General features: G+C 46.4%; 1 protein-coding gene across 4 annotated transcripts in view; it reads right to left on the minus strand.

Annotated features, from left to right (window-relative positions):
• The window catches only part of AMMECR1 (AMMECR nuclear protein 1), a 79635-nt gene extending 69606 nt beyond the window's left edge, over positions 1 to 10029 (minus strand). The window contains exon 1 of one of the 4 annotated variants that reach the window (XR_012777260.1): positions 9502 to 10029. Coding sequence is in view for 3 of the 4 variants with exons in the window: in XM_075512835.1 (XP_075368950.1) it covers positions 9502 to 9962 (461 nt within the window). In the remaining variant the exon portion in view is untranslated. The remainder of the gene's footprint in view (positions 1 to 9501) is intronic. The other 3 variants (XM_075512835.1, XM_075512834.1, XM_075512837.1) reach the window with 3 other exon arrangements.
• Positions 10030 to 11850: the final 1821 nt, after the last annotated feature.

The following is an 11850-nucleotide window of genomic DNA, read 5'->3' on the forward strand; positions in this document are numbered from 1 at the left end:
TTTTCTGACTGGCATTCATTGCATGCTTCATGTGGCAGTCAAAGTACTGAGGACTAGAAAAGTATTTTTTGCTCCTTATAAAGCTTGTCTACCTAGCACACCACCTTCCCAAAAATTCAATCTTTTAGCACGTTTATTTATACAGAAAAGAACTGCCTTGCAACTTGTCATTCACCGGCAGCTGAACTTATCCTTGTGCTCACGTACTAGGTAAGGAAAATGGCGTGGCACCCAGTCCTTATATTCTTACAGTCACCTGGAAAAGGGGCTGGAAGTGACCAGATTTACTTAATTGGCCCACGTTGTTGCCCATCAGTGGAGGATCACACACTTTTTTCCACCTTTCCTAATACACCTAAAACTCATGAACTCTAGAGCTTCATCCACACAATTCTTATCTCTGTGTAAAATGCCACATGGAAAAGAAGGAAAGTTATTTAACTCTCTGGAAAGGATGAAGCAGAAGTAATTCTGATGCTGATTAGAAGAGGATTATGACAAGGATCCTTCCCTGCTTTCTCTTCTGTTTCAAACATGGACTCCAAGTACCACCCAGTAAAGCAGGCAGTGTCGCAGATGCTGGAACCCACCACATGGCAGCGAAGCCTGGAAAGGAAACATCTTTGCTGGCAGAGGGGAAAACGATAAATTACAGGAGTATGTCTATGGCTCATGTATTACAAACACCACAGCCCTAGGCAGGACCTTGCCAAAAATGCCACAGAGTTCAAGCTAATGGGAAGAAGGGCATAAAATGAGATTTTCTACGGCATTAAGGATTGCGAGAACTCTCTCCTTATAACACAGAAAGGCACACGTGCTCTGGAAGTCATACACATCTCTATACGGCTGCTGTCCCAGTGACCTTGCCACAACTCAGCGGAGCTGCTCTGCATTCCGTAAGATGTCATTCTCATGAAATTAGCACTTTAATAACCTTGGCTGCAAGCACTCAGTGTGGCAAAGCAATATCCACGTACTCACAACAAGCACTGCCTTCCAGGAAGCTATCAAAGGCCAGCCAGATCACAAAAGTTTAAGGCATATCCTATAAGGCACAGAAATGTACGTGCAGTCTGGAGGGGGACAGCAGGAGTGAAGTGACAAATGCAACAAATCTCTCACCGAATAAATGTTTATGGCCAATGGAGCAGGGGGGTATGCCACTTAACAAGTGAAGCCCTTTACACCGATCCCTTTCGCCAAGATCCCAGTTATGAAAATGAAGGGCTTTTTAAAAGGTCATACAAGTAGCCCAGGAAAGATGCCTATTGTTGTTTGCAGCGCTGGGCTGAAAGACACCACAGTTTGTCGTCAGTCAGCATACACCACAGCACTAACAAACAGTAAGGAAATCTAGATAATGTCTCAATCCAAACTCAAATGATTAACTACGTGCTATCTGAATGCAGCACTAGCACCAACTTAACAGCTACATTCCATTGTATAGCTACTGCGCTCCCTAACATTCTTTGTTATTAAAGACATGTTTTTGAGAATTTGTGAATTAACTGCACTACAGCTGCCCCATCTTGTTACTTAAACGCAAACTTGGCGAAGCTAAACTGAGTACCAATATAATACCCCACTCTGTAGGAGCATGAACATCATAAAAAAGGTCAAGCATTTTCATAATGCTTTGCTAATGAGGGTCAGGACCTGACTGGACTTGTTTTGGCCTCCAGCCTAGCAACAGTTTCGTATTGGCCAAACTCTGACGAGTCTACTATTATTTTTAAATAATTTGCATCTTTCCTGCCTTCCATAGAGACTCTTACCACAGAAACCACCAGTATATGGCTCAAACAACTTCTGTGTTAGCATACCAGCACTTCTTCTTCTGAAGACAATAATTTGATGCTATGAAAAACTTGCAGTTAACTGTAAACAAGTACTTAATGTAAAAATAGACAGCCTGGCATACTGAGTTTGCTCCATTAATTATGGCATGAGCCTTAAGAGAACCAAAAACTATGGACTAGATAAGTGTATTTCATTCATCGACTGGTCACAGCCTAGACCTGTAAACTAAGAGAACTGAGCTAGCCCAGTCTTCCAAACTTTTATTTCCTGCTTATCTCTTAGTTGTCAACAACAGCAACTACTCCCTGTCTATCTGAAGATGAGCAGTTAAAAGGATGTTTACGGTTTGATAACAGAACTCTCCATATACTTAGATGATATCTACTTGTTTCTTAACAGATATGACAAAAAAGTGTCAACGTTAGATTCCTCTTGTTTTAGCAGTGCTCAATGCTACATAACATTACAATTATAAAGGTGTCATAAGAAACAACGCTTAACTCACAACTAAAGAAGAGGCAGAGCTTTGCACTCTTTTAGTAACTTCAAATAAAATATTTGCATTCTTAAATCGTTAACTTCTCAACAATTTCTAGCAAAAAATATCAGAGTTAGATGTACACGTGAGGTAAGTCAAATCCAGACTCAAACCATATTTTTCTCCCAGGCAGACAGGTTAAATAGGAATGTACACTGTCAAACACATCGACAAAATTTGAATTTGCAAAAGCCACAGAAATCTTTAGGAGGAGGTTACCTTCAGTACAAGACAGAGTAAAAGAAAACATGACAAAAGATATGAATGTAAATAAAACAAAGGAGGCAATAAAAATGAATGACCAGACTGATGGCACAGGGAGAGGCAGCTACTGACTCCTCCTCACCCTAGAAGGGGTACGAGAACAATTAACTTCTGCAAAACTAGTACTGCAATGAATCAGAGCGTTTATTATAACTTTGTGGTGACTGCTTTTAGCTGAAGGAACAAAACCAGGGTCCATCCTTAAGACTGTCTATGATGTGATCTCCTGCACTAATAGAACTGCCTCATTTGGACATACAACAGCTCACTAACATGAGCTTATGAAGGAAAAAGCCCTCAAATTATAGTTAACCTAATTTGGAGTTTATCATAGCAATATTTTCTCCATTCACCAATCATATTGGAAGACAAACCTGCTGGCAAAGGTAAGTTCTTTCTGAAGCCATGCAGCTTTATCCCTTTTCCTCCTCTGCTGTACCAAGATGCATTCACCAGTCCTGCTTTCAAATATGCTGGGAATTCCCTGCTGAGCACTGCCAATGTCAGCCAAAATACACATTTTCTACTGCACTGTATTTTTAAAACGTCTACTGCAGAATGCCGCCACTTCATATTCCAACATTTAATATTCAACAGTAAAGACTGCGTTAAGTCAGAAGAAAATACTGAAGCTTATACAAAACCACGACATACACATGAGAAACAGAATGAAGTCAGACAGACGCACAGACAGGAGAGAACACTTCCCTGTCTGTGTGCTTTGGTGCCGTGTTTTTTGTTTTATGACTGGTGTTGATCTTTAGCCATGACCAAGCAATCATTATAGCTGTTGTGTAATGTTATAGAGTGTGACAATAAATGCAAATTATTGCACAGAGTCTGCCACACAAGTAAGTCTCCACTGCCATACAACTAAGTCTTGCAAAGAAATAACAAAATTTCAAACTTTTGACATCAAGAATAGCAATGTCAATAGGTACAGCTGAACTCTGAGTAGGGATTGCAGAGGAAGAACTTTTTAAAGACAATATGAAATTCATACTTTGGTAACCTTCCACGCAAAGTTTCACAAAAATGCTTGTAACAAAACATATACCAAGGCAAGCAAGGAGTCAAGCACAAGCCTTCAACTTTAACCATTACAGTAAGTTGTAGAGACTAGAACAGGAAGTCGGGCTGCAGCCAAGAAACAAGAAATTGAGAAAAGCATGTAATCCCATGAACTTGCAAGCCATAACATTTTTATTTGCATGTATGTGTAAGCATATGTACACACCTAGAGACAAGCCTAATCTTTCTTTTAATGCCTTAAAACAAAGCATCAGAGAGTAATTTAACATTTTGGAGGGGGGGAAAAAAAAAAAAAAAAAAATCAGCCTTGGGACTGTCCAGGAAGATTTTAAACTGTTTCAATCTAAATTACTAGCAAATCACCACCACTAGTGCCAACACAATATCAAGACACAGTACCTAAGACAAAAAATTGGTTGGCCAGTAACAAACCCTAGAACCATGTCTTTACTACAGGGCCAATTTACACTCACTCTGAGCAGAATCACAACTTTCTTTGAGAGTGTGAAAACTAATGGGCACAAGATTAGCTAGCTCCACATTTTTAAACTGTATTGAATTTAAATGTCTCCAAACTTCATTAAGAAAGAATTAAGCTAGTGTACCCATACCCTTCTAGAATATATAAATTGACAGATCTCAAGACCTGAAAACACAATGAAATACAAAGGTCAGGCACATCAACGCTGCAGCATATCTACATCTCCGTCCTGTAGCCAAATGGAACAGTTGCTACAAAATACTACAAGTCATCAATGAAGAAAGGAACTGACGGATTTCCAAGCTAAGTCTTTAGGTCAAGACTGGATATCGCCTGGAAAATATTTTAATCCAGAGGCCTTCAATCGCAGAAGACGGTCAAGCCATACAGATTATTTCTGTGGCAAAGAACGTGGTTGCCAGCAACGCTTCTGTCTGACGGCTGGAGCCTCCACGCATGCATGGGGCTGGCAGCCTGCGCAGGCACAGCAGGTCTGATGCTTCCCTAAAGCACCAGATCTACCACAGGTACGCAGATCAGCTATAGACACCATTTAGTGCCTCTGGTACAGTCCCCCTCTGCCAGATGAGGAGGATATGAGCAAGCCATCATCTAGGCATTTGATGCAAGGTGCTCATGGTAAACATCTTTCCCAAGAGCTCCTCAGCCAGATGGGAAGCAGGGCATGGGCTGCATTAGCCATTCCAGCTGCAAAATCTTGGTCTTGGTTACCATGTACCAGATGACAGGGGCAGAACAAACGATTCCCCTTACAAACTGTGTCAAGTATAGATGGTCACCACTAAAATAATCCTGTTTGCTAGCTGGCATCCTTCAGGAAGGGACTATAAGAAGCAAACAACTGGCAAATGAGTTAACCTGCTGGATTGCCATACAATGTCTTCCCCACAAAGACGCTGACATTAAAGTACGCAAGCTGAAGAGCTTGAGGCAGACACTGTGCAGGATCAAAAACTCAGACGCGTGATTTCTGTGTGCCAAGGGAAATCTTTATAGCGAGCAGAGATGTGAGAATCTTTAAGAAAAAAAGTTGTCCTCATTCCCACAGCACAGCTTCAAGTGAACTCCTCTTGCACACTTACCCTTCCCATCCTGTCACAACCTTCTTGCACACGCTTGCACTTCCACTCAAACACCTTCCTACTAGAAGAAAAATAGTAGTGAGTAGCGTGAACCTTGAGCCCTTTCCCACTGGTGGGCGGCCCTTTGCCACTTCCACAATGGAAGGCAGGACGTAGTATTGTTTCCACCGATCACGGAGGCACGGGGTGTGTTGCACAAGACCAAACCAGAAAGGAAATTAAGGGATGTGAGTTATTTGTCAGAAAGGCAACAAACACAGGAAAAAAGGCTACTCAGTTTTCCTTCTCCCTAAATGAGTGGGGTAAAATGTTTTTACAACTCTCCCTGCATCCCCTTACAATTTATTTCTATTGCCACTCCTAAAAAACCTGCTTTTAATCAACTGCAGTGTTCCATAACTTTATTCATCAAACTGAGTTTCAAGAACAGTGTCTGAATGACACTTTGTATAAGTGACAATTTTTGTCCGGGGCAGCAATTTTCAAACTTTGTATCAGCTTCCACACCTCCAGGATAATTTTTACACTCCTTCCACACCTATAGTTTGAGAGCCACCACACTGGTAGAAGCAAGGGGAAAGCAGATGCCCTGCAGGACATATACCATGTGAAGAAGGGAAGGGGTGGCTTAGAGAGCAACTCAAAGTGAAGTGAAATTATAGGTAGAAGAAAGCTCTTCAATTAAGACAGTGATAGAATAAAATGGTAGCAGATCAATGGAAGCCTACAAGAGAAGAGGAAGCCTGTGGCTGGAAGGATTTGCTGAGCCTATTCTCACCAAGACACTGTTGGACAGATTCAGTATCTTCCAGCTATCTTCTTTTGACTCCATGAGTCACTCTCTCCAACCCAACAGCTCCCTAGCAATACCCTCAATCAACATCCCATATCCTCTGCTTTAAGAACTACAGTCAGAGATATGAAAATGCCAACTATTTCATCCATGTATGGGCTGTGCTAGAGTCCAAAACCTGCACCCTTTCAAAAGAGGCATTTTGTCTCACTCCTACTAACTGCTCCAAATTTCCTTCCCTTCGAGCCCTGCCGTGGTCCTCAACTCGGCATCAAAAAGTTACAAAAATCCAGAGGTGTCACAAGCAGGTTTTCTTCAAAAGACAACACACAGAACCCCTTGTCCAAGTGATTCAGCCACCTTCTTTTCTTTGATCGTGCCCAGTTTCATTGTTCACAGACCTGCAAAGAATATGAGTCATGCTTGTGTCAGGATACCTGCTTACAGGTCTTTCATTCTCCCTGTAATTAACGTAATTTTAAAAATATTTCTAGAATTCACATACAAACTGTTATTTTAGACTACTACTCTTAGAACAGATATTTTGGTCTACAGACAAAACTTCCAAAAGGATTCCAGGCAGAAAGCTGCAACATACATCCACTGAAAAATGCCAGTTCTCATTCAGGTTTTTTTGCTGTACAGGATGAAGCTCAGCTTCAAAGACAACATCATATCTTTGTGAGCTACCCAGTTATCGATAAGACTGCCTGCAAATCTTTTGAATGCTAGAAGCCACGCTGCCTCTGAACACTGAGCAGGAGCAATTTATTCACCGACCTAGAATTTTCCATGTAATACTGAACAACTTTTTCAAAGTTGCTTCCCCAACTGCACAAACATAATCAGCTCACAAGGCTGCTGAAAGCAGCAGTTCTGCCATCTGTCTGCTTATTCCCACCTCACACTTGTGCAGGCACAAGTGTTTGTGAAGCCATGCAACTATCTAGAGGGAACCAATCCCTGTGAAAACTAACCAGGGAAAAAAACAAAATGATGATTAGATCATTTCTCAATCTGTACAACCGTGCATGCTGGCACAAGCATGGGAATAAGCTGAAATGATATCACTAATTTTAATGGCAGTGCCATTTTCAGAAGTCCATTGACACAGCAACTTTTCACCAGGTCTAGCAACTAAATCTGAAGAATGCTTAGGCACACATAAGAATTTTAGAAAAATACAGATCATTTTACTTAATTTGCTATTGTGTTCTTGTTAAAGTAAGAAGTAGGAGAAGAAATGTGAAGTGATCTACTGGTTACTAAGAGGAATCAAAGTGCTTACTGGAAAACATTTCAGTGGCGAGATCTTTACCTCTGCCTCAGTTTCCTCCACTAATAAAACAGAGGCAGTAGCGCTAATCTGTTCAACAAAACATTCTGCAATACAATGAAAAAACATAACAACAACAAGGTAATATTGCTACAAAAAGACACAGACAGAATTCAACTCTCTTACAGCAACAAAAGAGTGAAACGGCACAAAGCTGATGCTGTAACCTATAGTGGTCTGGGATGGAGAAAAGATACAGGACAATGCAAAGCAAAATGGCTACTTAGAGCAGCAGTTCCTAAACAGATGGTATCTACAAAAGGACAGACATGGATTCACAAACGACCTGGGTAAAGAAACTCACAGTGGAGTCTCCCTGCCCTCCTTTCATTATTGGTACTCTGATGTAATCACATAGGAGTTATGAAGAGCATATAGGGAAGACTTGCTGGGGTGGCAGGTTAAGTAGGAATCCACAGAGCTGGGTTGTCATGACAGCAGCTGAAAGTATGCAAGAGATGTATAGATCCTGGGTGTTAGAATAGCAAGGACTCCAAATAAAATCATTAATACACTACATTATTTTAAACACTGAGAAGCATACACTACATCTCATTAATGAAACACAGACTGCATGATAACCATTTGCATTGGTGAGGGTGCACAAGGGTCTAGGACACACGCAAAAAATTTGTATTCAGGTACCGGTAAAGTACGGGTTCTCACAGATTCGACAGTCATGCCATACTTAAGAGGAAACAACTGACATGCACTCTGGTGGACCAACACACTCGAGTCTCAGCTGAAGCCTGGAAACTCACCACATGAGCTCCATCCCATTTAAAAGCAAAGTAAAACAGCAGAAACTTAATTTCAACAACCCCTTATGTTAACTTTGCATTCAAACAGACTTGGAGCATGCAGCAACTCGGTAACTCATCCCAGCTGAGAGGAAGTAACTTCCCGTCAGAGAGAAGTTACTCCCTGAAGTGTCTGAACTCTATCTGCAATAGCACACCCGGTTCCCCGGCGCAGGCAGGCTGCAGGTGCTGACACGCTGGGCAATCCCATCCTGGCAGGTCACTTCTGAAAGCGGGAGGGCATGGGGCTCCAGACAAACTCTGAACAAGAGCGGCCAGGGATGGGAACGAAAGCAGGCCTTCGGTGGAGGCTCTTGCAAGGAGGCTTAGGAGGCAGAGGAGGATGGGAGTAACAGGTGTTTATGTGATCTGTTCAAAACTCTGGGAATTTGATGCGGTGGATTACTCAGGGACTGGGGATGTCTAACACTGGGGGATTTTCAGGAGTTATTGCAAAGCAAGGATTCTCCACAGTTTGAGACCAAAGTAGCATTACAAGTGCCTGGCACAGGGAACGTACCGGTACACCAGTGCTCACAAATCCGGGATTCGCACGACAGGTCTCTTACACTGGGTACTCACCATCCGCCACTGGTGAAGCAGAGGCCCGTACTCATGCAGAACACATGGACACAGAGAGGCTGCCCAGCAAAGGGGTCCCAGTAAGGACTACTGGTGAAATGAGCATAGAGCCGTCTACTCAGGCGCTACTGGACACAAACCAGGAGCGGGGAGAGGGCACTGACCACGGGGTGCTGCGTGAAGCGCCCGCAGTCGGACGTCGCCGCGAAGCCAGGGCCCCGTGGAGCCCGCCCGGGGGCACGGAGCCCGGCACGACGCGCTCGCACAAAGGCGGGTTGCTCGGAGCAGGGCGCTGCCGGGGCAGGCACGGCCCGGCCGGAGGTGTCAGGGAACGGGGGGAGATGCCACCAGCGAGTCCCGCGCACGACGGGCCGAGAGGGGCCCGGCAGGGGTTAACAGCGCGACCGGCCAACGGGGGCACGCCGGCGGGGAGCCGGCGGCCGCCGGGCAGCGCGGAGCGGGACGCTTCCCGAGGCCAGCCGGGCGCGGGAGGGCAGCGCGGCCCCCGGGGCACGCCGGGGAGCCCGGCCGGCGCCCGCACGGCCGCGGGGCGGGGGCGCCCGCGGGCCAGGCCCCGGGACAGGCGGGCCGCGCGGGGCCAGGCGAGGACAGGGGCCGGGCGGCGGCGGCGGCGGGGAAGGTGCCGGGCGAGGAGGCGGGTGCCGGCAGGGCGCCCGGCCGGGGGAGCCGGGCGGGACGGGCGCACACGAGGCGCCCACGAGGGCGGGCTTGGGGCGGCGGGCCGGGGCACGGCGGCGGCGATACTCACTAGGGGTCGTTGGTGAAGCGGGGGCTCCGCGGGGGCTGGTAGCCGTACAGGTGACAGTAGAGCACATCGAAGCAGAAGCAGCACATCTCGGCCGACACCACCATCTTCCTGCAGCCGGGCCCGCCGGAGCCGGCGCCGGGGGAGGAGAGCAGCGAGGCGGCCGGCGGGGAGAGGCCGGCGGGGCCCCCGCTGCAGCTGGGCGGCAGCGGCGGGGAGAGGGCGCAGCCGGCGGCGCCCCCCGCCAGCCCCCCAAGGCCGTTGAGGCGGGGGCCCCCTGGCGGGGGCAGCGCCCCCGGCTCGCCCCCCGCCGCCGCCGCCCCGCCGCAGTGGGAGCCGCTGCCGCCGCCTCCCGGGCCGGCCGAGCCCGAGGGAGGGGAACTGGAGAGTTTCTGCTTCTTCACCCCGCAGCAACCCGCCGCCATCTTGGAGCCGTCTCCCCCCACGCAGCGCTTCCGACCCATGGCGGGGGGGCCGGCCGACCGGCCGGGGGACGTGCGGCGGCCCGCTCCGCCTCCTGCCGGGCCCGCTCCGCCTGCAACGGGGAGGGGGCGGGAGGGAGGCGGCGGGAAAGGGGGAAGAATGAATGAGGAGCAGGAGGGAGAGGAAGATGGGGGAGGGAGAGACAGAGAGAGCTGCGTTAGAGCGACCCGGTGAGTGGCCCCGGCTGACAGGGCTGGGGCTGAGGGGGCAGCGCGGCCCGCAGGTGTGGCGGCCGCGGCGGGGCCTGGCGGCCTTTCTCCTCCCCTCCGCACGCCGAGCCACCCCTCTCGCCTTCACCCCGTGGTTTTTCTCCTCCTTCTGCCATGGAAGTGGAGCAACTCCACCCCGCATGCTAAAAAAAAAATAAAATAAAAATAAACCCACAAACGCGAGCTCCGCAGGAGCCGCACGGCAGAAGCAAAGCCCTTGAGATGGTTAAAAACACCCCACTAAATAATTCAAGTGACCTGAGATGCCTTTCTCTTGGGAAGAGAAGGGGGGGGGGAGAAGAGAAGCGACAGGCTGTGTTGGAGTCGGCAGGCTGGGTGCCTGCAGAGAGTGCTTGGATGCACCTATTAAACATGCAATCGTGATGGCTAAAAGCCACGGGCTTTATATATATATATATATATATTTTTTTTTTTTTTTTTTTTAATTACAGCTTTGGCAATTACTTCACATCCAATAAGTAGCGGCTCAGAGCGTAGGCCCTCAGCTACAGGGCAAGTGGCTGTGACCCTGTGAGACCACAGCCCTCGGTGCCTGCAGCCCAGGCTTCCTCATGGCGAGACCTCTAGGGAAGTCCAGAGGAGAAAGGATGTGAGTTACTACAATGCTCCAGACATCTAAAATTGAGCTTACCAAGCTACCGAGGTGGGAGGAGAAATGTGTTTTATATTAGCCTCACATATAGATATATCTGAATTTATGGAGAGACTTGCAAACGGCCATAAAGTACTTCAAAAGCTGTGTGTATGTATATTTAGAAAATAACACCTCACCCGTCAGTGTTATGCAGCCATCTCTGGCATGGGAAGTAACAGCTGTTTAACATAGAATAGCAACACTACAATATCAAGGAAGACAAGGGAGTGAGGACTGCCACATACAGTTAAAATAATATCGCAAAGTTAGAGAGACAGACAGTCATTATCCAAGGTAAAATAAACTCTACAGAAAGTTTTCACAGTTGCAAACTACTTAGAGACTCAGTTGTACGTTTCTTCTTGGAAATAGTTTATTCAGCATCCTGATGGTCTTAATTTTGTCTGGATCTTGAGTTATCATGGATTTGAACAGAAAATCCCCAGTTACTAGAGCTCTAATTCTAATGGGGTAAAAGCCCTTTAAGGGTTTCTGTTCAAATACCGGCCTAAACTTCTCTTGCTTTGACTGTGAATCGTAGCCTGAGGTGAAACAGCTGCAGGGAATAATAGCAAACAGAAAGGAGAAGAATTAGATGGTGTAAAGCAGTCTTTTCCATTTTTAAATGTAATGTTTATGTTTGGAGGGGAGAATACTTGAGAAGGGAGCCCAGTTCCCCTCTCTCAAACAACTTGCAAGTTTCTTTCTAAACAAAGGCAGTGTTTTCCACTTAGGCGATTCATTTGTTTAAAGTCAGTTAGCAGTGACACCTTCTGTTGCTTTTGGGAAAATAGTTTCTCCAGGTATTGAATTCTGGCTTTTCCTAATGTTTTTTACCATCCTACATTATTTAACACCAACATTTATAAAAATATCAAGTCATTGCAAAGGCTTATGATACAGACACAAATATAAATGGTTCACTCCACTGGGACAGATATTTGTAAGGTTCAGTGTAATTCCCAGAGCTGGGACTGATATCCTTATGTAGTATCAAGACTACTG

This window comes from Mycteria americana, chromosome 10 (genome assembly GCF_035582795.1).
Source record: "Mycteria americana isolate JAX WOST 10 ecotype Jacksonville Zoo and Gardens chromosome 10, USCA_MyAme_1.0, whole genome shotgun sequence".
Taxonomy (NCBI): Eukaryota; Metazoa; Chordata; class Aves; order Ciconiiformes; family Ciconiidae; genus Mycteria; species Mycteria americana.